This window comes from Microdochium trichocladiopsis, assembly GCF_020744255.1.
Source record: "Microdochium trichocladiopsis strain MPI-CAGE-CH-0230 chromosome Unknown B0I36scaffold_12, whole genome shotgun sequence".
Classification (NCBI taxonomy): domain Eukaryota; kingdom Fungi; phylum Ascomycota; class Sordariomycetes; order Xylariales; family Microdochiaceae; genus Microdochium; species Microdochium trichocladiopsis.
In genome coordinates this window covers 333,384-358,063 of record NW_025763555.1, presented here as the reverse complement: position 1 = coordinate 358,063, position 24,680 = coordinate 333,384, and the positions used below count along the sequence as shown (strand labels likewise).

General features: G+C 55.1%; 7 protein-coding genes across 7 annotated transcripts; 3 read left to right on the top strand and 4 right to left on the bottom strand.

Annotated features, from left to right (window-relative positions):
* Positions 1–1,878: 1,878 nt before the first annotated feature.
* Positions 1,879–3,065, top strand: B0I36DRAFT_425541 (Nnf1-domain-containing protein; the record flags this gene model as incomplete). Its single annotated transcript, XM_046162336.1, has 3 exons — positions 1,879–2,522; positions 2,589–2,719; positions 2,786–3,065. The coding sequence occupies exons 1-3, from the start codon at positions 2,184–2,186 to the stop codon at positions 3,063–3,065; spliced, it is 750 nt and encodes a 249-aa protein (XP_046005730.1). The 5' UTR covers positions 1,879–2,183.
* Positions 3,066–3,890: 825 nt separating this feature from the next.
* B0I36DRAFT_368721 (uncharacterized protein) lies at positions 3,891–4,848 on the bottom strand (the record flags this gene model as incomplete). The annotated part of the gene is made up of 3 exons (XM_046159658.1): positions 3,891–4,199; positions 4,411–4,608; positions 4,765–4,848. 3 exons carry the CDS (start codon positions 4,846–4,848, stop codon positions 3,891–3,893), a joined length of 591 nt encoding a protein of 196 aa, XP_046005729.1.
* A 2,549-nt stretch (positions 4,849–7,397) lies between these two features.
* On the bottom strand, positions 7,398–8,333 carry B0I36DRAFT_354970 (uncharacterized protein; the record flags this gene model as incomplete). The annotated part of the gene is made up of 3 exons (XM_046157378.1): positions 7,398–7,651; positions 7,768–7,925; positions 8,230–8,333. 3 exons carry the CDS (start codon positions 8,331–8,333, stop codon positions 7,398–7,400), a joined length of 516 nt encoding a protein of 171 aa, XP_046005728.1.
* Positions 8,334–9,976: 1,643 nt separating this feature from the next.
* B0I36DRAFT_254284 (RlpA-like double-psi beta-barrel-protein domain-containing protein-containing protein) lies at positions 9,977–10,663 on the bottom strand (the record flags this gene model as incomplete). The annotated part of the gene is made up of 3 exons (XM_046150811.1): positions 9,977–10,319; positions 10,424–10,487; positions 10,624–10,663. Coding segments are annotated over 3 exons (447 nt in total), but the record flags the coding sequence as incomplete, so codon positions are not given.
* A 3,489-nt stretch (positions 10,664–14,152) lies between these two features.
* On the bottom strand, positions 14,153–17,894 carry B0I36DRAFT_42759 (uncharacterized protein). Its single transcript, XM_046162430.1, has 3 exons — positions 15,068–17,894; positions 14,806–15,002; positions 14,153–14,726 (listed from the first exon to the last, which is right to left on the bottom strand). The coding sequence occupies exons 1-3, from the start codon at positions 17,752–17,754 to the stop codon at positions 14,545–14,547; spliced, it is 3,066 nt and encodes a 1,021-aa protein (XP_046005726.1). The 5' UTR covers positions 17,755–17,894; the 3' UTR covers positions 14,153–14,544.
* A 223-nt stretch (positions 17,895–18,117) lies between these two features.
* On the top strand, positions 18,118–21,316 carry B0I36DRAFT_435937 (uncharacterized protein; the record flags this gene model as incomplete). Its single annotated transcript, XM_046162790.1, has 5 exons — positions 18,118–18,274; positions 19,338–20,084; positions 20,509–20,684; positions 20,858–20,956; positions 21,009–21,316. The coding sequence occupies 5 exons, from the start codon at positions 18,118–18,120 to the stop codon at positions 21,078–21,080; spliced, it is 1,251 nt and encodes a 416-aa protein (XP_046005725.1). The 3' UTR covers positions 21,081–21,316.
* Positions 21,317–22,296: 980 nt separating this feature from the next.
* Positions 22,297–23,325, top strand: B0I36DRAFT_354966 (chaperonin 10-like protein; the record flags this gene model as incomplete). Its single annotated transcript, XM_046157377.1, has 1 exon — positions 22,297–23,325. One exon carries the CDS (start codon positions 22,297–22,299, stop codon positions 23,323–23,325), a length of 1,029 nt encoding a protein of 342 aa, XP_046005724.1.
* Between the last annotated feature and the right edge of the window lie 1,355 nt (positions 23,326–24,680).

Sequence of the window (24,680 nt, the reverse complement as noted above, 5' to 3'; positions counted from 1 at the left end):
ACTTATCACAGCACAGTTCCGAGTCTTAGCGACTGACGACTCAGCCGACACTTTATCTAATCGTGGCGACGTCCAGCGTGCATGACTGCCTTTGTCTTTTGCCTGACGTGAGCACTGTCAGTCGGCTCGTCCCACTCCCATCCTTCTCCCTTGCACGATTAGTGATATTCTTGGTTCGAAAAAGAAGTCGTCCTGGTGGCCTCGTTCTCCACGATCACTGTGGAGGTCAGCACGCGACATCTTCACTGTCCGTCTCTTGAAGAATGTGCTCCATTGTACCGGAAGGAGTATCTGGCTCGCCTGCTTCGACGACGACGGCAGAGAGATTATATCGAGCTCTGCGGTTAAGGCATCCACCAAGCTAGAGAGATCCAGTTTACTAGGCAGGATGTCGCCCAAGCTGCGTGTATGGAAGTGGTCCATAATTGCAGAGGCGACCTTGGCGCCGTGCGTCCCACAAGCAGACATTCCTGGGTACAGGCATCCTGGCTTCGCCGTCCGTGTGCATGGCGACCACATTTGTTGTCGGGCAGATCGAAAAGGTCGTCGTCAGTGATCGCAACTGACGCTGGTCGATATGTTGACCTCGGAGGACGACGGTGAAAACAGTATGGCCATCGATCGACATCACGATGTTATCTGGCAGCATAAGCCGGCGGCCGTGACACCGTGGCACGTCTCTGAGCACGGCATCGTAAGTCTACTGGTCACATTCTGCTTCCGGGATGGTCCCTTCACTTCTGCGGATACCCGCTTGAGCGCCACGCTCGGCTCGGCCGGGACCTGATCTCTCCTCGACATCTCCCTGATCATCTGCCTTGCGAAGGCGTACGAGGTGGCGGAGTTGGAAGAATCAGGGCTCGCGGTCGCCGTCGCGGTCGCCGTCGCGTCTATTGCGCGGTCGAAACGTAGCTTGTTCGGTAGATGGCCTGAATCCTCCATGCGACGTCTTCCCATTCAATCAAGTGAGGTTCGTCCTACCCCACCATTGAGTTCTAGCTAGATTTAGGCCTTGTCTATCGCTAAATGGACTGCTCATTCGCTAAACACTGCTAGGCTTCTGTTCGAAGTTTTGACCTCAGCGGGTCAGGCGCACATGCTACTTGATAGTGTGCACACAGAATGCTCACGCACTTCTGCGACACATTTTCTGGATTCTTATGACCTGCCATCTCGACAAGCGTCACGTTCTCAGAAGCCGTGATGGCTCCTTTCGAGAGGTTCTCGCATCTTCCCACCGAGATTCGCATCATGATATGGAAGCAGTCCCTTGTGACACGATATGTGCTTTTCGATGACAAATCAAGCGTACACGAACCAAGCACCAGATATTTGCTTTGGGTCTGTCCGCGCAAACTTGCACAGGAGGTCTATTGCGATATCCGACGTCTGAAAAACCATGGGTCCCCTCTGTTCTTTAACCCCGACCTGGACATTCTCGTTGTTGGGGATCATTCCCAGGCCGCTGTGATAGAATGGCTTGATTCGATTGGAGGAGCTCGAACAGATGTTCGGTGAGTGTCGTCGGCTGTGACTGGGATTCAGCTTCCTCTGCGCGTTGCTGTTCGCGCTCTGCAGCGCGCCGTTCGTCCTCGGCACGACGCTTTTGCTCGTCCCGCTCGCGAACGGCCTCGTCTGCACGCTTCTGTTCCTCCCTTAACCACCGTCGTAGTCTCTCAGTTTCGTCGCAATGGAGTCGGTGTGAGTTGACACAATCCAGCCTTTTCTGAGCGCTTTCCCCGGCCGTGGCTGACGTAATGCAATGCTGGTATGTAATTGGCCGGAAAATGGTGTACTGCGGGGCATTCTTGTTAAATCCGATGCATGTACGGATTACAGCTCGGGAGGGTCAATGGTCGATTGAGCAAACAGACGCGCATCAACCACGCCTCCAATGTTGATTGATCCTTGTCGTCTTCAAGGTATTCCATGCAGCAGCACTGATACAGATCGCAAAGCACACTACCAACTTGCCCAACGGGCATTTTCCTGAAACAATTTTATGCGTGCATCAGCACAGGAAACAGTCGATTCCACATCAGAGTCTAGATCACGCGTTTACAAGCTCACTGAGGTGAATCACCACGCGTGCCTCGTGAGAGTGGATTTCGACCTCACCTGCGCAATCGCCCAGAGAAGTCTAGATTTGTGCAATCGATAAGGCCACAACAGAGGACCTACACATGGCGTCGGCGGACCACTCCACCACCACCACAACAAATCTCGCCCAGCACACCTCACAACGGCGATCAGCACCACGAGAGCCGTCATCACAACCACAACAACAACCGCAGCAGCAACCGCCGGCGCCGCAGCCGCTGCCAACCCGCCATGTTCAGCTCACGCCGGGCCCACGCGCCGCCGGATTCCAGAACCTGCTGGACAAGTCGCTCGAGTCGACGCTGAAGAAAGTCAGCTGGGACAACCTTGCGGCATGCTACCCGACGATAGCGACGCAGGCGCCCGCGACGCTCAAGGCGGTGCAGAAGCAGATGGTTGAGAGGTTGGGGACGCTTTGCAGGGTGAGTTTCCCGTGCTCACTTCTCATCTCGGTTTGCTCCATGCTAAAAAATGAATGCGTTTGGCAGAGGGAATTCCAGTCCATCTTTGAGCAGCGGCAGGTCGTCCCCAAACTCAACGAGTTGGAAAGCCTGATCAGCGAAGCGTCGAGGCGGAAAGACGAGGCTGGCATGCAGGGCATAGATGAGGCGCCTGTCCCGTAAGCTCCGACTATGACCTCGCACTTCTCTGGCAACGTACTTTGACTGACCTTTTATGATTGCAGGCCACATACGCTCCCCGCCGAGCAGGTGTTTGCCGCGCATCTGGCGCCGCATCTGAAGCAGCAGCAGTCACAGCTCAACGCGAAGCTACAAACTGTGCAGGCACACAATGCCAGGCTCTTCGACGGGGTGCAGAGGCAGAGGGTCGAGGTGGAGTCGCTGATGCAGCTGCTGGAGAAGACGATGGAGGATATTGACAGTGCGAGCCAGATGATGGACGAGGTCGCGGACGATCTGGCCCGGGAGACCAGGACGGTGGAGGTGGAGATTGCGGGCAAGTAGGGGGGGTGAATGAGGAAGATTTTTGATAAATGGCAGGCCATGTTGACATGGATATACACTGGCGCAATGATACCAAAGAAGGAGGAGGAGGTTGTATGGCTCTCCATGCCACGTGGAGCATTTGTTAGTATTGCACAACATCAATTGTTTGTTAATCGCAGATGTTACCGGAGTATACATGTGACTGGACTAATAAGTTTGGTTGGCCAGGCGACCTGTCGGCACAGGTACTTCCAGACTGAGTGCCTTAGAGTGCCTGAAGCACGGGAAGAGCTTGTTGGCACGGAGGTCTGTCCCTTCAAGTTCACGCCGTCAAGATGCCTAGTGCACTCAGTAGCTTTGACGTCCTTGGTCCAGGTCGCGTACTCGTTGACGCGCTGGCCGGAGTGGTCGAGAGGGGACAGCGCGTTATTGGGTTCCCTGTCATTCAAGCCCTCGTTGCAGTAGCTCACATCCGGATGGCTAACCTCGGAACGGGCAAAGGGGTGGTCTTTGGCGTGGTAAGACACGATCAGTCTGGCTGGCGGTGATCTGGTAGTATCTAAACCATAGTCAATCCTCCACCGCTTGTGTCCAAATGTGAAAGTGAGGGTGCCGTTCGCGATGAGGTCGCGGAGAAGAAGCAGCGTGTTCTTAGTAGTCTCCGCCGAGAAACCAGCGGAAGAGCCTGCTCCACACGACTTATGATGTCGTCAGGTGCCGCAGGGTTTCTGATGTACTCGTGAAGATTTGGAGTAGCCTGGGCGGTGGGGAAACCCTTGATACCGTGTTGGCACACCCGATCGGCAAGCATGTCGAGCAGCTTGTCTGCAGCCCTCGGCTCGACTAGTCGCGCATGTGGAAAGCAACCTTCAGATCCCGGGAGGATGTCAACTCCATGGGGAAGTCATGCTGGACCTCGGGCAGGCATTTCCGGACTAGATTGAGGACTTCCCGGATGCAGGTCCAGCGCTCCGGGCTGTGGTCGATCGCCTGCGGCTGACCGAGTGAGTAGACGAGCTCGAATCTGGGACTAAAGTTCTCATCGCTCTCGTCAACCACGTCGCGGCTGTGCCTACGCATGTATTCGTGCAATTGCAGAATTCGATCGGCCGTGTCATTCTTGCAGCTTGTCTTATGCTCGATGCCCATCAGCTGGAAGGACAAGATGTGTTTAGGCTGTACAAGAAGCACACCACCCTCCGCACGGCAGCGAGATAAGAGTTTGTCGATGACGGCGAGCTCGGCCTAGCTGACCTTGATTGCGCGGGAGAATGGGAGATGGAAGACCTGATGATCAACGAGCCCGCCGAGTTTCGAGATAAGCAAGCATGTGGGCCATCTGCTTGCTCTGCGGCTTGGCCACGAGCACGCGCATGAGCTTGTCGCCGTCTGCGAGCGAGGTAATGAGTATAGGCACGATGACGGAGGATTTGCCCTCGCCCGTGTTCAATTGCATGACGGCGACCCTGCCATGGACAGGGCTCTGCATGCGTGTGGCGAGGTCGGCCCGAACGTCGCGAATGAGAACGGCGCCCTCGATCTCAAGGAGCAGCCATTCGGGCTATTTGGCTGGTTCTCAATTAGTATGACCGTCGTTCTGGAGCTCCTTTACCAAAGCGCTTCTTTGAGCGTTGACGAGTTTCTGCGCTCGTTGCGGTCTTGTCAACATCACCGCATACTCTATAAGAATTCCCTCCCAGTCGTCACTCGCACGCACCCGGTTGTTGCGGATAGGCTGCCCCAGAAAGAGCATCAGGGAGGCCGATGGGAGCTGGTAGATATCCGCCACTTTGCCCGTCATGAGCCTGCGTATGTTCTTATACAATAAATCGATAGATTTCTGACACGAGGCCATATGGTCCGCCAAGTTGGTTTGGATCTACAACTCGCCAACCACGAGCATCCTGGGAGCGAACTACCTCTTTGCAAGAGCCGTGCAGCTGACCTCCAAAATAGCTACCCTCGTACGTCGATTTGGCAATCGTCTTCAGAGACGATGGCCAACTCCTAGGCGTGTGGATTGCACCGCTTTCGCTGATGGTGGACAACAAGGTCAGTATCTGAGGCAGGCTTGTGGGTGCTGGCATAGACAATGATGGAGCAGCCTGGTTGAATGAGTCAGAGATAGACACAAAGCCTCGGCTGACACGGCACACAGTCACTGCTGACCGCAATGCGCTACGAGGGTCTGCGCAACGTTCCCAGCCCGGACTGCTACGCCCTACGTTGGCGATCGTAAAACGCGCCGAGCGACTCGTCCAGCTTGGGCGTCTCGATGTGGGGTGAAAGGCGTGGACCTTGTAGCTAGTCGCATAGGACCCTGTCCTCCTCGCTGCTTCTGGGATTCGTCCCGTTGCCGGACCATGCCTGGAGGTCATGCAACGCGTTCTCGGGCAGGGTGAACACTGTACTCGGCGGTTCGTTACCGGCGGCAAGAATCTGAGAGTGCAACTTTACTGAAGTGGAGCTGGGCGTGAGTCCTCCAGCGCAGCCGCATGGTCATGCTACGCGAGGCTGCCGCAGTACTGACATGGAAACCGCAGCCGCAAATGCGCAATGTTATCTAGGAAGAGCTTACGCACAGCACCATGATCATTGCCATTGCCAAGCATTCAGAGTTATCAAAGACATTGACCATTTTTATTTTTCACACTCCAAACAGAATGGGGTAACTACAAGAAAGCTCCAGCAAAAATATCTTCGAGCATGTCCTCTCCACCGTGCAAGAACTGTAATCCACGCGCCCCAGAAGGAGGAGGAGCACGTTAGATCCGCAACGGATCACAACAGGAGGAGTCGCAACAGACACTGGGACTGCATCGCTGTGACGGAGCCCAAGTGGGAATGCCAACCCGTGCTGACAGGGCAACTGCACGACTCTCTTTCAGCCCGGACTGGCGTTCCGTGGCAGGCGAGAAGGAGAGTCAGTAGTAGCGGGCAGGCAGAAGCCCTCCTCCGTGTTCCACAGTTTCAACCAACGATCTTATTTAGAAGGACGAGGGCTCGTCTAAACAGCCTTCTTTTTTACATGGTAGAAACAAAAGAGTCCCTAACAGGGGAACAGCGTTTGGGCGCTCGCTTGCCCAGTGCTGCACTTGAGTGCGGTCGTGCCCATCAGCACGGCTTGGCGGCTCCTGTAGGCTGTCTCCTCGGTGCTCGGAGTGTAGGCATAGCTGGGACTGTAGGCTTCCGTGCCAGCTGGGGTTGCAGCCGTGCGAGGGGGGATTTCGCGGCACTGGGAATGGTCCGACAACGACCCGAAGAGACCCGCGCCGTTCCTTCCCTCGACCACTATGCCTAGGTCGGCGACGACTTTGGCGAGTGCGCTGGGCGAGAGTTGGATTGGGGCAGTGTCCGGAATAGGCCAGAGGTTGTGCGTGTACAGGCCGCGGATAAGGTGGCCCAGCATCCGAGCGTCGCAGTCTTTCGGCCCATACATCCTTAAGCTTGCAAGGAGGAGCGTGAGGGCCCCGCCCTAAGGCTGGGGCCCCTCAGTCACTTGGGTTCCCACGCAGTACTTACGCTAGCGTAGATTACCCCTCCAACCCCTATGACATCGCTGAGTTAACCGCTAGAGCTACCAACCCCGAAGCTTGCCGGCATGCCTCACCGCCCCGTCATCGTTTCCCTCAGCGTATTGGTGCTGATATCCGGATCGCCAACGAAGAGTGGCAATTTCTCGTGTTGAGGCTCCCTGAGTCTGTACTCTTGCTGCGAGAATCGCAGATGCTGGAAGTATGATCGGTGATCTGTGCAAAGAAGAGGAGAACCAAGCTACCTGTATTGCCCATTTCATTCAGAACGCCCACCGCAGTCCAACCCTGACTTGTCTCGGCGTATGGCGTGCTGAGTTGTTTCCTATAAGTCTTCAGCAAAGGGTCGGCGTCGAGATTGTCATCTCATTGTAACCAGGATCATTGCCATCAACCAGGACTGAAGCCATGGGTGTACAGTTGTGTCCACGGCGTCTGGCTATCCTTGCGCATACTGAGGATTGATTGCCACTTGCCGTCGCGGATGTGTTGGCTTCTTCAGCACTCGTTGGCTGGGCGTGCCTCAGCTCGAGAGGATCATCCACAGCTTCAACCTCGCTTGGACAACTGTGTTAGGAGGACACATTTCAGGTCTGACCACGAGTGAGTGAGGGTGGTGAGTGAGGGTGAGTCAGGGTAGTCGATAAATATATAAACCAAATAACAAGGCAGCCGGTGCGTGGCCAGGATTCATACCCCTAGAAAGGGAATTAAGTGACGAGGCTTTCGAGAGCTTTATAAACCGCTAGGGTGTTCCAGCACACAATCGCTACGCCTGTGAAAGAGCTTAATGACACCAACGGGGACGTTAGCGGCGTCAGAGAGGTCTCTGGTGGCGTAGATTGACGGGCCCCGTGTAAGGCGCGTCGTCGGTTATGCTACGGCGGTGGGCGCCAGGGTGTGGACAAAATGACATATCGTCAAAGTGAAGGTTGGCGCCGACCTTGTACCGGGACTGGACGTCGGTGGTCACTGCAGGGCTAATGGAGCCATACGCTCGAACAAGCTTTAGCGCAGTGAGCTCCTGGACCTTGGCCTTCTTTGACCTTGGCATTCTGCGTCTCCCATGGGCTAAGTCAAAGAGCAGCAGCAACTTATTGTGATTGCTGAGAGAGGGCTGACGGTTGTCAGCTGCAATCAGGCGGACTTTCTAATGATATGCGCTACATGCGCTCGACTCGCCTTACCCTCAACCTGGGCGACGCGGGCTCGAAGAAGGCCAGCTCCTGCTGGTGCTGCTGTTGAGGCGGTAAGCAAGAAACGAAGGGGCCTATGGCCGCCACTGCCCTGTGTCGGGCCCACAGCAACCGCTGTGCACCTCGGTACTCCCCATGCCCATGTGCTGCTATGGTTCCATCCAGTGATGGTTAGAGTTAAGTGGACGTTCATGTAGCAATTTAGAGGGCCATTCGTGCTCCCTACTGCCTCGCCTCGATAGTGCTTGTCGGAGACGAGAGCGACGTTCAGAAGACAGTAAGATGACTTCACCATATGGAAATTCTCCGACTAACATGTAAATCAAATGTTCTGTTCTGCAATGAAAGAGATATCCCCTTCCTGGCCGCCAGCCCCAAAATTGAAGTATCCTGCAACCTTCCAAAACTCCAGGAACTCCAGTGGGTTCGCCATCAGGAACCTCCAGTACTCACCCCTCTGGGGGAATATCCCTCAGGTCTAGTTTAGATGCGGCGGTCCTTTTACCGATTCTGGCAATGGCTGTCAGCTTTCGGAAACGAATGGTTGGCGTAATCATGCTGTATAACCAGATAGGACTGAAGTTCTATAACAGGTTTACGCCAGCGTTCAGGGCTGGAACAACAACTAACTTCGTTACTGCAACCCGATAGCAACCCATAATCTCACGTCGCAGAAAGCACCAAAGACGCGTGTTGCTCTGTACGGAGTTCGCATTCTTAGTGTGGAGCCTTCAACGTAGATGCTGCGACCAGCCACTCCTAGGTGACTGTAAGAAACTCCGACTTCTGTATTTTCGTTTCCATTCGTACGTCGAATGTGACTAGGATGCGTGCACCTGAAGCAGCCAAGTTGAGTCAGTAGCAGGAGTGGGTGCATGCTCGCCAGCATCAGAGATAGCCGTCCGTGGACCACTGCATTGCGAGATATCCTTTCTCGGACGAAAGAGGCGTGGTTATCTTGGTCAATGTGGCCGAGCCTTCAGATGCTTCCAACTCGGCTCTGAGAGATCGACTATCCTTCAGCTTGCTGTGGGGGTCGTGTCGTATGGATGGTCTTCAGGCAGCGGTGCTGCTGCTTTTGCTGCTGAAGCCTCTTCGGCCGCGGCAGCTTTCATAAACATTGGGTTAGTGAAGGCACGGCAAGGTCGGAGTCGACGACTTAACCATCGTTGTCGTCGTTGCTGTGCTGCTGCTGTTGCTGCGCTTCGTGAGAGTCAGTGTCAAGGTGCGCAAACGCGCCGATGGCAACGACAGCGTCGCCGTCACCGAAAGGGCACTTATGAGTTGATGACGGGCTTGCAGAAGGAGGGAAAGAGACAGACGATGAACGCAGCAATGAGGCCGACCTACGGCCAGGTGCTGCACCAGTTGCCCCGGATACCAGAATGAGGCATCACGAACATTAGGCAGACTGTGCAGCGCTGGCGGAGCGCCCATGCATAGCCCACCCAATGTGCACGACCCGCATGATGGGCATTTCCCCGTGGGAGGCAGGGTGGACGGGCATCCTCTCCTTCCTCTCTTGACAAGGTTTGGCTGGTGAAGAGCCCATTCATTTTGCATGAGACTAGAGCATGGAGGGTAGACGCCGCATAGGCGCGGACAAAACGCAGCGTGTATCTTTAGTCCAGCCTGACGACACGTTTTATTACACGATAGACTCGTAGCTCTGCTAAACCTGCTTGACTAGCGGGTCACGCGTACTATAAATAATAATAATCTTTTTGTAGGACACACGCGACGTTTTCTCCCAGTAATGTTGGCGAAAGATCAACAACTTGTATGAGAGAAGAACCTGCGATGGTGAATATAATACTTGGCCTACGGTCCGGCCGCGCCTCCAGAATCCCCTAGCCTCTAGTTTCATTGACGGCAGTCTTGCCTGCCTCGTCGCCACAATGAACAAAACAAAGAAGCTCGAATCTCATCAGATATCACTCGTATGCCATCTCGGCGGATGGTCGGTAAATCGGCTCCAGCCAATCCAAAACGGTCAAGATCCGGCATGCCTCTGCAAACACAGCTAACGTGGCGTGCGAACACCAAATCGTTAGAGTCAGCCCAATCAGCTCATCGTTTGTCCGGCGTGCAAGCGTCAAGGCTATGCCTATTCTTGGAAACTGTATCTTCAGTCAGAGTAACGGCGCCATTCTCTTACCCTTCGCTGGGAGCTTCAACACTACTCCAACCTGTTACCATCTCAAGGATTTGAAAGCATCAAATTATCGTCCCTGATGCACCCTGAGATTGCGGTCAGCTGATTCGGCCACTTGACCTGCTTGAAGCTCACGGTCGGGTTGTCCGCGTTCATGAACCAGTCGAATCGCCAGTAGCACCTGTCCTTCAATATTGCGGGCATGCTGGAGCTGTCGCACTCGGACCGCGACGAGACGCCGCCGTACTGCTGGCCAGGGAAGGGCCCGCCGTACTGCTCTCTGCAGCCGTCGAAAGGACCCACGCCGCCTCCGGGGACTAGAAGGTCGAATGGATTCAAGACCAAGTCGCGCTCCGTGTTCGTTGCCTGGATGATCATGGTTTTGTTGCTCAGGGTGCCCGAGGTGATTCGCAATGTTGTGATGATTGGGTGGACGAGTTAGTTCGAAAATCACATGGAGGAATGGTCTAGGAAGGAAGGCTAATGACCTACTTGTAGCAAGCGCAGCGCCAACTCGACTCATTATGGCCGTGAATAGTCGTAGCGGCATAACCATCTATTTATGAGCAACGACGCCATACCGATCAGCCCGCTTGCTATACTTTAGAGTAGTTTGCTGCTTCTGGTCGGTATCCGAGTCTGCGGTTGTGTACTACATAAATGCCGCGAGATTGGAAGAGGAGATCACATACAAGCCAAGTTATTATTCACCGCCCATGGCGACATGTTCGCATCGAAAACAATGCGAAACCTATCACACGTGTGGCTCTGGGACAGGGCAGTGTCGCTTCAGGCACGACTATCCGACGGAAGTCGCCCTCCCGTCTGCGTGAGAAGCAGTTTCTCAAACGGCATAAGCCAAGCGATGAACACCACGAGCAGCCTGCCGACCCGCTCGGGAAGAAAACGGGCAATTTTGCGCCCGTAGCCGCGGATCGCCTTAGCCTTGTCCCGGTCGGTGATAAGCATTACCTGCCCGTCGTGTATGTACACGCTCCGCGGCAGCTGCTTTGTATCACAATACCGGACGCTTGTAATCTCGGGTCCTCGTCCGGGCTGCCCACTCCATATATGAGTAGCCAGCAGAAGCTTGCCTTTCAGCGTAGCTAGCCATCCAAGCCACTTTCGCGACTTCTCATGGTGGTACTGTATCCTCTGCTGCGACCACAGCTCCGCTTTAACAAGTCTCGCGACTACCCGGGGCCCCGCCTGCAGCCATGCGTTCCTGGGGTTCGTGGCGAATGAGCTGTTGTGACCCTCGAACATCATGCTGTCGTAGATCTTTGTGAGATTGACCTGGCCGAGTAGCGCCCCTCCTTCGCCGTAAACCAGCTCATCCAAGCCGGTCTCGAGCTCGGAGACTAGCTTCTGCGCCATATTGCGGAATTCCTGGACCTCGATGCGCTGACCGAGATAGCTGAGTGCTCGCTTGCCGTCCTCCCACATGATCCTCGCCGTGCCTCCCTCCTTGTGGCGAAATCCCTTCCCGAGCGTCATCCATCTCGTAATCGTGCTAAACGGGCTGTACGAGCCGTCCGCAATCCAGCGCCGGTACCCGTCTCGGAACGTGTCGAGATCCTCGGCGCATATGCTCTCCTGCGCTTCCTGATCCGCCTCAGCCTCGTCCAGCCCACTCCCCTCGCTGCTATGGCCTTCTGCCACTACTTCCTGCTGAATTGGGATATGACCAAACAGATGCTCTAGTAGTAGCACGCGACTACACCACGCCAGCCCGGCTAGTGTTCCCGTGAACTCGCCGGGAGCCCTCCACTTCGCCCGCACGGGGTCGATAGCTAACACAGCAGTGAAGTGTAGAAGCGGGTTTTTGAACTGGTCTATAATGACCTGTTGTGTGAGTGACGAGATGCAAAATGTGAAGACTCGTGCATCCAAGTCCTCGTCCTGCTCTGTACTTCCGGGAGCTATAAGCACTCCACCTCTCTCACTCGCGCTAGTGCTCAGCGCGTCGACTAGATTCGCAAGAGCCAGCCACTGCGCATCGCTGAGTCGAATATGGCGCTTCGTCCTCGCTTCTGACCGGCCGAGACGATACGCTCGGACACAGTAGCAGAGATACTGTCTCCAGTACGCGCGATACCGCTCTCTTGTCCGCGCCTCTTGCTTTAGCTCAAATGGCTGTGGAGCTGGACGTTCTGGATCGCGGCTCGCTAGCCAGCAGAGCGTCTCGGCGGGAACCTGCCCGATCCGCTGCTCGCATCGAGAAATCGTCCGGTCGAAACTGGCCTAGTCGCACAAACATCGCCTCCTCCTCTTCTCGGCCTCTCCTTGCTGCCCATCCTAGCCTAGCCAGTTCCCTCGGAGTCAGACCTGGCTGGGCGGCCCTTCGAAGCTCAGCCATGTCCAGCCCTGCTAGATGTACAGTCCAGCCTATCTTCCGGACCCACGGCGACTCAGAATCGACCCCCGTCTCCTCGTCGATCATACGTTGCCGCTCTTCTGCCTTTGCTTTAACTGTCGCTTCGTACTTGCGAAGCTGTAGCTCCCACCCTGCATCCGGTATAGCCTCTCCCCTAGTCGTAGTCTCCTCTCCTGTGGTTACTCGTTGTAGCGGAGTAGTATTGTCGACAATCCAGTACCGTGTAAGCCGCCTCGCTCCGGAGAAAGACTGGAGTGCTACAGCTGTCCAGTTTTCCTTTGAGCGCTCATAGCAGCCATGGCCGTCGTCCACCTCGGACCTCCTGCCTGTCCAGTGCTGCCGGATTACCATCTCGTTTGTTGTCAAGAAACGGCATGCTGTGCAGCTGAACCCGGCCTGCACCTGTAGCTCTGGGATGGGCGACGTTCTATCTGCCGGTGTCTCCGCTGTCTGTGGGTCCGCCAGCCCACCTGCCGCTGCGGCGGCTGTCGTGGCCTTCTCCCGGATCCGCTGCAGAACAGCACCCTTTGCGCCGTGCCTCCGCCGGAAGTGGGACTCAATGCCGGGCCCGGGCTGGATGCCAGCCTTACATACTGAGCATATCAGAACGCGCGACTCCTCGTGGAGATACACGTTGATTTCCGGTGGGGCTGCTCCGGCGTCGTCGTCGTAGTCTTCCATCTCTGCTTCCTGACGTTGCCCGGCTGCGGTGCCTGGTCTCGCTACAGTCGCTGCCGCGTTTCGCGTCTGGATGGGTCTGTTAGTAGTGCCTTAGTTACTGCTATACAGTAGAGCTCACACACCGTAAATGAGGTATGGTTGTAAGTTTCAACGTCTTTCTCATATCTATCTATCTATCTATCTATCTATCTATCTATCTATCTATCTAGCCTAATAATGAACTCTCCTTTTCTCTTCCCTGTGCACGACCTGCGACAACGCGTTGTCGCGTGGCTCTCACTCTTCTTTTTCCCGCCTGGGGTCTGCCGCGTGAACCCCAGCTCTCTCCTTTACTTACCTAAACCTTATGGGGGAATTGGGGTAGCCTGACTGGCCGGGGGCCACGGCTGGTCCCTAGGGGTTAGCATCCCTGCCCACTGTAAGTTTCTGTCCAAGTGCCAATCTCAATATGGCGCACTTGGGGTTCAGAATCGGACCAATGGCCCGAGCGTCTCACCCCTGTTGTATGGCAGACACGCGCCGACTGGACAGAAACTGCTTGTGAATGATGGTCAGTAGGAGGGCAATCCGGCCGAGAATGATGGTCAGGCAAAGGCACCCCGAAGGGCATCGGTTTCGGGAGGCTCCGTGGTACAGCCTTGATATTGTCCCGCTATTCCGCAGGTCTCAGATCGAACGTGTGATTTTGTGTCTCATAGGAGCAGGGGAGGAGGCATAGCAGCTCTGTCTTGCGAGAGGACACAAATGACAGTCTCATGGCTGGCTTGGAAAGCTGAAGACAAGTGTCGTCAGGTTATGAAGGGCTGGCGCGCGGTAAGACATGGCAAGTAGTGGCTGAGTGAAGGCTGAAAAAGCTGACCAAATGGCTTGCGTGCCGTCTTCCGGGGCTGTGCGACTAGTGCCCTGAAGTTCACAGGGCTGAGCTTCTCCTTATGGCCTGCCCACAGGTACGAAGCAAACAGTTTTCGCATGCTGTTTCCAGGTCATGCGTATCTTGGAGATGTAGCCCCCGGATATCCAAACTCTTTTTTGGGCAATGAAATGGCGGGAGAGGATCTAGTTTGCACCAAATCAGGCGTCAGAAGACTGCAGCCGTCACTTTCGTAGATCTCAATGGCTCACCAGAAGCCCAAGCCTAGTGGTGAACACGAAGAAAGGGAATATGAGCAAAGAATTCGTGGCGCTCCTCACTTGCTACAGGACATTGACAAATTAGGTTGAGCCATTAACATCGCCATCCGTCTGAAAACCATGGCTTTGCTCATTCCACCTATTCAATACTTAAGTGGTGTGGTGTATCTTATGTACCGAGTCCTAATCGCTATGAATAAACCCTTGCGCCAGCCCTCGGGCTAAAAGAAATGCAGAACCTATCCCAAAACAAACAGCCAGCCAAGGTCGTGGTGAGCACAGCAACGCTGTCTCCATCCACAGCGCATGCGCGCAAGCCATCACCGATCACGGTCCTGTTCGCCACGATCGTCCCTGCGCTGGGTCGAACGCGGTCGCAGAATGCCAGTGATCATAGTCAGCCAGCTCTCCTGCCGATTGCTCGTCAAGGAACTGACTCCGCGCTCAACGTCGGGATCCTCACGATCTTCTGCACTTGCGTCAGAGCTACTTGCGTCAGAGCTACTTGCGTCAGAGCTACTTGGGTCAGAGCTACTTGCGTCAGAGCTACTTGCGTCAGAGCTACTTGGGTCAGAGCTACTTGGGTCAGAGCTACTTGCGTCAGAGCTACTTGCGTCAGAGCTACTTGGGTCAGAGCTACTTGGGTCAGAGCTACTTGCGTCAGAGCTATTTGGGTCAGAGCTACTTGCGTCAGAGCTACTTGCGTCAGAGCTACTTGCGTCAGAGCTAGGTAGCGAGTTGTGCGAGGAGACATCGTTGTCCTCGCTGTCGTCGCGATATGGTTCGTAGCGAGGGCTTGAAGAAGAACCATGGGCGAGTGACCGCACCACATCACCCTTGCAGATGGGGCATGTGCGTCGCCGAGTCGTAAGCCAAGGAGTGCTGTTTAAATCGTCAGCTTGAGCAAGAAATAGCATCTCAAGAGTAAGAGGCAGGAAAAAACTTACATGCAGTCCACATGAAACTCATGGCCGCAGGGAAGACTCATGACTTGGCTGACGCCATCGACATATTCTTCAAGACAAACAACACACTCAACCTGACGTCCTATGTATTTCTTCCATTGACTACCACGCTTCTCGTGCTCCGGCTTCTGCCCTCCTCTTGCCCGCGCAGAGCTGGGTACTGCATGGGCCGTCTCAGCTTGCATGACTTCGTCGGCCGTCAAAACACCAGTAGTGGTTCGAGACCGAGGTCGGGGTCGCTGTGGCAGTTCCGTGCTTTGAAGAAGCGGTGTCGTTGGCGACGAACTTGTAGGGGATGGTACACGAGAGCTTTGGGTCGATGAATTTGCCACTGTTTGATAGGTTCGCACGGGAAGCCTCTCCACGACAGACTTGGGTGCTCTCCAGCGTCTTCTGCGAATGCGGGCGCGGAGAATCAGCAGCGCATATACGACGGTCAATGTGATCAGTGGGCTGATCACAAGAACCCCACTGATCACATGAACAAGCAGGGCGTCGAAGAAAGGACTGGCGCCACTTGAGGGAGTAATGACGACCCAAAGCCCCTCGTGATGCGGCGGCGGCATGCCCCTGCCTTGATCCGGTCTGTTGGCCGGGGACGTGGTGATTGGCGCAGGTTGATCTTCGCCACGAGCGCTGCCAACACTGTCGTGATTGCCAAAAAGCTTCGAGATCAGCCCACCGGGGCTCTCCTTGGTTGTAGGTGACGTCTTGTCCTTAGCCTTGCCAATGGCGTCGCGGTCCTTGGCTGGAAAGCTGCTTGCAATGTATTCGCTGCTGCTGGGCGTGATGCTGTTCGCTTGTCGTGGCTTCTCCTCCGCTGCTCGTTTCGCTGCGGACTCGGGGATCTTCTTCGTTTTCGGCAGACTGCTGTCGGCGATGTCCACGCCATCCTCGAATCCCACCAGATCAGGATCGCGCCAGTCTTGCACTCCGATCTGAAAGTCGTCAGGAGTAACCTGGTCCGACGTCGATTTGACCGCTGTGCCAGTTTTCGCACGGCCTTTTGCAGCCGGAGTATCGTTCTCATCGCTGAAGTCCTCGACTTGCTTCCACTCCAGTCGTCCGCTTCTCGGCGGTCTGTTATCGACATCGCCAGCACCGGAAGTGGTCCCGATGCCGAAGAGACGAGCGAACCAGCTGGAAGAGGATGCAGTGCTATCCGCGCTGACCGAAGACTTGCCACTTGTGCCCTTACCACCACTAGTTGCTACCGAAGCAGCCGAGTGAGTGCCCTGCTCCTTCCCCTTCTTGTTCTTGGTGGTCTTGTCGAGTGGCTGTCCCTTGAGAGCCAGTTTCCCATGCTCATCCATGACATTTTCGAAACCTGCGCCAGATTGCAGCATGAGAGAAAGCAGATACGCAGTAGTGCGCGAGGTAAAGATGGATGGAATCGTGACGTTGGAAGTGTCACCCTTGGCGAACATCTGAATCAGAGGCCCGCCACGCTGGTTGTCACCAACGATAAGAGCGACCGCGCCACGCCGCTGAGCCCACTTGGCCTTTTCGAGGAATCCGCAGCCTCCACGACTCAGAAGAACAATCTTGCCAGCAATCTCAGCACCCTCCTGAATGGACTGAATGTCGGCATGTCCAACGCAGTCGAGGCCGAAAGCGTCGCTCTGAGTCTGCTTGACAGGTTTTCCACCAAGACCCTGGTGCAGATAGTCGTCCGTACCATCGTCAAGCGGGATCGGAGGTGGCTTCGACTTGGCAGCAACACCGACAGCGGGCAGTCGATCTATGACAGAGTCCTTAAGGGCGTCTGCTGGTCCGTTTCTGCTGTGACGGCTGCCTCCAGGCCCGCTGAAGGACGGCCTACCTTTGGCGCTACCACTCAAGGGCGTAAACACTGAATTGGTGCCGTCGTCCCAGTTGGGAGCATCACTACAGCCTCGCTCGCCCTCCCCTTCGCCGTCGAGTAGCGACTCCTTGGTGAACCCACTGCCAATCCATAGCTGACCTGTAAGACCGAAAGCGGGCAGAGGAGGGCCAAATGCCGCGGGTCTGGCGGCGAAAGATGTGGTGTTGTCGTCGGCAATGGTGATTACGGCGTTGGGTGGGAAGAGGATGAAAGGCGCCGAGAAGGAGAAGAATGACGAAAAGGTGCCTATGCGCTTCGTGGCGGCAAGGGGCTGCGAGTCGACGGCGGGAGGAGGCGGAGTGGTCGACCTCGTGGTGGCCGTCGAGATGGCACGGCCAAGGGTGAAGAGGCAGGCGCCGAAGAAGAAGGCGAGGATGGCGATCCTCGGTGGACGCATGATGGGCGAGCTGGATATGGTTGATGCAGATGGATCAGCACGAGCGAGTCGGATTGTCACAGCCGACTCGAAAGTTGCCCGTGTCTCAGGCCAGCCTGAGGTTGAGCCCCAGGCTTTGTGTTCGCTCGAGCCGTCGTTATGAAGGGTGCGAAGCGTGACTACTGTCGTGGATGAGAGACCTGGCGGAGCTGGTGTTGGGCGCGCACAACGGCGCTCGTGCGGAGGTGGTGTTGAAGTGGGAGGGCGGGTGGCTTTGGGGGAGCACCGAGTACAGTACGAGCCGCCGGAGAAGCGTGCCGTAGTTGGTGGAACGTGCCGCCTAAGCGTGCCTTCGGTTGGTGTATCCCTGCAGGTTGCCTCGCCAGAGTGACAACGCAATGACAGTAACGAAAGACAAGCTTGCAACATTGCAGTCTAGAGATGCCATGGACCCGGGAAGGGAGGCACGAGGCGAGCAGCTCGTCGTGAATATGAAGCCTGGAACGGTGGATGCCAAGGCGCCGGGTCCCGATGTGGCCTGGTCTAGTCGGGCGAGTCCTGCGCTGGCGGGCTAGGCTTGACTCTCGCACGCGGCGCGGGTGGTGTCATTGCCGTCGTCATCACCAGACCAGACCTCCCTCGCGCCAGTGACGGCCGCACGCCGTCACCTGCCTGTGCTGCTTGTGCTGCCTCCCCTCCAGTGCCTGCAGCCTCTCTCTCCTCTCTCTAGAGCTGCCAGCGCCCCCTGCTCGCTGCGTCTCCTCTCCCCCAGCTCCAGCGGGGATCACATGCATGCGCCAGGCCCCGTCCGTCCCACCCTCCTGCCATCCCATCCACCTCGGGCCACCCAAGGGTCCTCCAGCTGTTCATGGGGAAACAGCTCCCACAGCATCGTCACAACTGATAACGGCCCCCTCCAGACAAGCGACTCAGTGGCTGGGCATGATCAGTAAGGCGCGCGGAACGGGGCGGACACGACTGAGACGCTTCGGATCACCCGTACTTCGTGCTTTCCCAGCCTCGCGGGACCACCACCCACGACCGTCTGTGGCGAGCCCCGAACTGAGGGACAAGCTTGGAATGAGACCAAGCCAAGTGCACCCGCGCATGAGCACGGCAGTTGCCCCGCCCCGCCGTTGCGAGCCCGCCTGCCTCACCTGCTCGTCTGACGTCAACCTCTCACCACTAGACTGGGAACAGGCTGGCTCGCTGGGCACCAACCAATCCACCCCGAGACCGACCAAACCCTTCGCCATGACGAGCAGACAACTGGCAGCGCACCCCGGTTCAAAGAAGTGATTGTCTGCCTCCGAAAGCAGGCCGGCCCCCTCAATCAGGCCCGCGGTGGCCGGTTTGGCGGCGCCTTAATTGGCTGCGGCGCTCCGGAGTGGTTGTGTGGGCTCGTGGCCGGGGCCGGCCATCCCTGAGATCTCGATCCCACATTCGCTTGCCACAAGGCATGGCATTTCAACATCTGATTCTTACAGCCGTCCCCAAGTGCCCACCATTAGCGCATTCCCCGCGGCTTGGCGAGCGGCGAATTTTGGATCATCCCCAGAAACCCGCTTTTCGCGATTTCCTGGGCCATCGTTGAAAGGCTGGGAGCTGAGCGGGCCCGCCGTAGCTGGATCTCACCAAGTCCAGCCACTTGCAACCCGCTCCTGCCGTTTGACCCCAGATCAACGCGCACGGATTTTGCCGTGCCTGCATTTTCAAGCAGGCAGTTCCTGTGCTTCCCCCACTCGCGCTGTCTTCATAATCACGTCACGGCCGGCGTTGCTTATCTGTCCGGCTGCGCGTTGTTGACCCACGCACTGACAAGCCGTACCTTGCCATCCCACCTCGAACCCCATTTTTTCCACGGTCACAACAACAAGAACAAAGATAAAGGACGACAGAGGTAGTACAAATCTCTCGCTCAAGCCAGCAAGACTCAGACGACCACACATAGCTGCCACCATGGCTGCCCTCACAGACCACACGCAACACTAACCAACCATCCACACATATAGTACATGACTGGCCCGGGGGTACCTTTGGTCTCAAGTCTGGCGACATGTCCTGGATGGTCCTGGATGGCAACTCCAATCATATGGACGCCTCTCTATCTGCTACAGACGGCGGCTTCACCATGGACCTTGGTCCCGAGATGTACAATATGCCCTTGCAGCCACACGACGCAATCCCCTTCGGCACCATCATCCCCTCACAAATTTCGAACACGGCTCTTGACGACGTCGCGTCGGGCATACACTCGTGGCTAATGTCCGTAGCCAGCCATCCTGCTAGCGCGTCGATACACACTAGCCCTGGGGAAATTATGCCGGAGCCTTCGACGCCAGCACTTAGGCGCTATAGCCACCACCACCTTCAGCAGCAACACAGCTCGGAGATACCGCAGCTCGCCGGCACGAAACGCAGGGATAGCGAGATACACGTGCACAGCACAGGGTCGCCAGATGCGACGGCAAGTTTCGCGTCACAGTCTACGCCGTCGGACACGACGGCTCTTCCGAGCAGCAACAAGAAGAAGACGATACGCGAGAAGAACCGAATGGCTGCGACAAAGTATCGCGACAAGACGAAATGTGAAATTACAGAGCTCGTGAAGACAGAGCAATGGCTCTCCGAGAAGAATAGTGCCTTAAAGGCCCACGTCAAGTATTTATGCGATGAGATCCTCGCCCTCAAGACGGAGATCCTGCGACATGGCACTTGCGAGAGCCAGCTCATCCAGGACTACATCATGGAGAGGGCTAGTAAGTTGCTTCTGGATTAGGAAAGAACCATTTCACATGACTCTTTCATACCAAAAAAAACAACCAGAAACGAAAACCCTTAAAGCATGAACTCTCTTGTTCCTCCCACTACTTGATCAGGCTGGTTCTACGTCTCCCATGTGGACTGAAATGTCAGTCGAGCTTTCGATGACAGCCAGGCACGAGCTCCACTGACCCCCGAGGATAATAGTCTCACTCAAATGTAGAGACCGTAGAGTGGAATGCGATGACGCTATTCCGATAAGATAAGCTTTAGAAACATGTACTCTACGGAATCGAAGGGGTTTCAGATTAAGAAGCATAACATCTTGCCCGTATGGTATCGGTAATGACCTTGGGGATATACTAAGATTAAGACTCACTAGAGAAGGGAAGCTCTTGTGAAAGTTCCATCCGTTATTAGCTGAACAACAAAGCGCTTCGACACCTCACGGGCGATCTGGATGTCAACTTCCTGATCTGTATCCCGAAGAAATATGCGATAACGACAATAGGCCTCTTCCCTATCTTCGTCATCGAATCGTCGCATGGGCATATATTAATCACCAAGCATCAGCGTGCTGCGATTCCACTCTTCGCGTGAGTACGACGGCCATTTCCCATTATATATGGTGAGCCGCCGCGTGTATTATGTCGGTTTGGAGTCGAGGAACTTCAAGAAGCTCTTGAGACAGCGCAGTGTGCCAAGAATGCAGAACTGGCGCGCTAGTATATGAAAAAATAAATGATAAGCATGAAACCCACATGTCAAGCGAAATGTGCGCAGATCCCTTGTGGGCAATAGCTCTGCGACCATGCAACGAATCTCTGACGGCATACGATCCATGTGCACTGAGTACAATGTGCTCAAGGTGTGTGACAGGAAAATAGCGAACAATGCTGAATAGAAAGGTCTATTTATAGTGTCCCCGGTGGTCCGACATGTCTGATGAGTGTGGTGTTTGGGGATTGCAGAAACAATGTAGAGAGTGCTGAGCAGTGCCAGTGGTTGAGCAAGCGAACAAATATACAAGTTATGGTTGCTGCTGGAGGAGCGAGCAGTGTGTACATATTCATGCCCATGCTATGGATGCATTCTTTGGCTTGGCTCACCATGAGCAATATCTCAATCAAGCTTTCTCGTCGGCCTCTCTTTGAGGTAGGGCTAATTGTGTTCAGCAAACATCCGAACAATTCATGCCCGCACAAAAAGTGCACAAAGAAAGCGAGCATTCATGGGTCTGCCGTTGGAGCAAGATCCGGGAGGGGCCCGGTACCCTGGCTCCCGTGGAATTAGGGTGCGGGCTTCGAAGCTTCGGAGCTTCGGCGCTTCGGCGCTTCAATTTGCTTCTGCACCTTAGCGTCGGCTTTTTCGGGGCGACATTTTGTCCGACACAGCCTGAAAAGCGACCTTGATGGGTTATTTTTTCAGTTGGAGGATCCAACGGCTCCAACGGTTGGAAGCCGTTGATTGATTACGCACTCTGTAGCCGGAGCAGCTCGACGATTGATTTGGTGTTCCGTGGCAGCCGATATAGCTGAACGGGCGTGCTAGGATTTAACGTAACCCACCCCCATTTCGGCCACGGGGGCATTTGGGCCAGGGAGCACTGTTACCCTTCTGTTGCTATGCTGGAATTGGGGCTTTAGAGGGGCGTGGCCCAATTACCCGTGTGCCCCAAATGGGGGTGGGTTACGTTATTGGCAACGTTGCTAAGGACAACCGCGCAGCCGCCGCCGCCACTGGTCCGTTCAACGCCGGATCGAGGCACATCGGCTGCGGCGGTGTAACTGGCTGCAGGGAGTCATGTGAGTCTGACCGTCGATAGTGTAACTCTTGCATTCGATGGCCCCGGTTCGGTGTTATTGAGATATTCCATAACATGAGGCTGAAATTGTCAACCCTCCGCTCTAGGCGTTGCTCCTCGTGACACTAACGTTGCGAGCTGAGGCAGCGGAGTTTTGGTTGCGCCGCCCCCGAATTGGGCCGTGTATACTTCTGCATTTGTGTAATGGGAAGCACAATACCAGCAAAGCGCATTCATTAAACTGTTTTTGTTCAAGGTATATAAACGTCGGAGATAGAAAGGTATTCGAACAATGCAATTCGAGCATGACGGTTCAAACTAGCACACCCAATTCGTCTTCCCGGCTTGATACCTCTTAGATGGATGCAGAGCCGTCAATCCCATCTAGTCTTGCGCACGACAGCATGTCTCTCGATACCAATCGCAAGGTCCTGATCAGTCGTGCCGGTGGTCCAGACAGGCTGCAACTGGTCGATGCCCCCATGCCGGCATACGGAGCGGATGAAGTCCTAATCCGAATCGAAGCAGTAGGCGTTGCCTTCGCCGACGTCTTGATCCGCGAGGGTCTCTATCCGGACGTGCCACTACCTGCGACACCAGGGTACGAAGTTGTCGGGCTGGTCGTCTCCAAAGGTGAACAAGTCACCAGTGTGGACATCGGTGCCCGCGTCGCGGCCCTGACGATACACGGAGGCTATGCGAAATATTTAAACGTCTCCGCCGCTTCTGTCGTCGCAGTACCACCGTCTCTCAAATCACCTGCAGCTGCTAGCCTGGTCCTGAACGGCTTGACAGCCTACCAAATGCTTACGCGATGCGTGGCACTCGACTCAACCCAGAGCATCCTTGTCTGGGGCGCCGCTGGCGGTGTCGGTTCCATTCTGCTCGACCTCGCCCGACATTTTGGCATAACGGCATATGGCGTCGCTTCCGGGTCTCGCCTCGACTTCGTGGCGGAGAAGGGCGCTATTCCCATCAACCGGTCTGAAGGCGATGTAGCAAGCATACTCAAACAACATGCGCCAGCAGGCGTGGACGCAGTCTTTGACGGCGTGGGTGGGCCCAACGTCGCTGTATCCCAACGCTGCCTCAACGAAGGCGGAACAGTCGTTTTGTTTGGCGTACAGGGAGGTTTCGTTGGCGGACGGCGTAGCTTGGTGCGGCTCATACGAACATACCTTGCGTCGTCATCAACAGCCCTCAGCATATTCCTGAGCAACCGGGGACTGAAAGGATACGTTATTACGCCTTGGTTTCGGCAGTTTCCTGACCGATATAAGGCTGACCTGTCCAACATTTTTACCCTGGCCGCCAAAGGCTCCATCTCGCCTCAGATTGACGTGGTCCTACCCTTGTCTCGGGTGGCCGAAGCACACCAACGGATTAATGCTGGCAGCCAATTAGGCAAGATAATCCTCGATCCCACTTGCTGATTTTTAAGAGTCTCTTTTTCGGGTCACGTAGTCCACGGGTGAGTGGGCCATTTTCCCCAAATTTTTACATAGGTGACTTTTTCTCCTTATTTCTCCACCATTTCAAATGGCTCGTACATCAATTGAAAGTAATATCCAATTAGCGCTTATAGCGCGTCAAAAGAACCCAAAATTATCTGTACGAAAGGCTGCATTAATCTATAATGTATCTAAGAACACCCTTACTCGACGAGAAAACGGCACCCTTCCTCAACGCGATATCCTACCACCCTGTAAAAAACTTACTACGTCCGAAGAAGAAGCTCTCGTACGATATATCCTCGATCTAGAATCGCGATCGTTTCCTCCTTCGTTACGTGGTGTTGAAGATATGGCGAATCGACTGCTTCGCGAACGCGACGCGTCATGGGTCGGAGTCAACTGGGCCGCAACCTTTGTACGACGACGACCAGAACTTCGTACGCGTTTCGATCGTAAAATCTACTACCAAAGAGTCCTCTGCGAAGATCCGAACGCGTATCGCGCGTGGTTTTCCCTCGTACGAAACACTATTATGAAATATGGTACAGTGGAGGAAGATATCTACAACTTTGACGAGACTGGGTTTGCAATGGGCAAAATCTCAACCAGGATGGTCGTAACATTAGCTGAACGTCTCGGACAACCAAGAGGAGTACAGCAAGGCAATCAAGAATGGGTTACAGTAATTCAGGGCGTTGCGTAGTACGGCTATATCGTCCCGCCGTATATCGTTTTTCCAGGAAAAGTCCACCTTGACTCCTGGACTCGCGACAGCCCTCTACCACAAGATTGGGCAATTGGACTATCAGAAAACAGCTGGACGACGAATGAAATAGGTCTAGATTAGATTACGCATTTCGAATTACATACAAAAGCTCGTACGAAGGGTGCTTACCGCCTCCTCATCCTCGACGGCCACGAAAGCCACCATTCAACAGATTTTGAGCTAGATTGTAAAGACCACTGCATTATTACGCTTTGTATGCCTGCTCACTCGTCACATAAGCTCCAGCCTCTTGATGTAGGCTGTTTTAGCCCTTTAAAATGAGCGTATGGTGAAGAAATTGGAAAATTAATGCGGGCGCATATTTCTGTCACGATCCGGTCTCCGGGGTCAACCGTCTGACCGGGCGCTGGGGTTTATGTTCTCGAGAAGGTAGGTAGAACCTGCCGTTGAACCTAACCTTAAACCCCCAGCTAACCCTACCCTGTGCCGTGTCTCCTCCCCTGTCATTAAATAGCCCATGATGCATGCCGCGGCCTGGACGGGCTCGCAACCTGTACGGCGAAAAGCCTTCGTAGTTGCTAGTTATTACACGTAGAACAGAAAATAC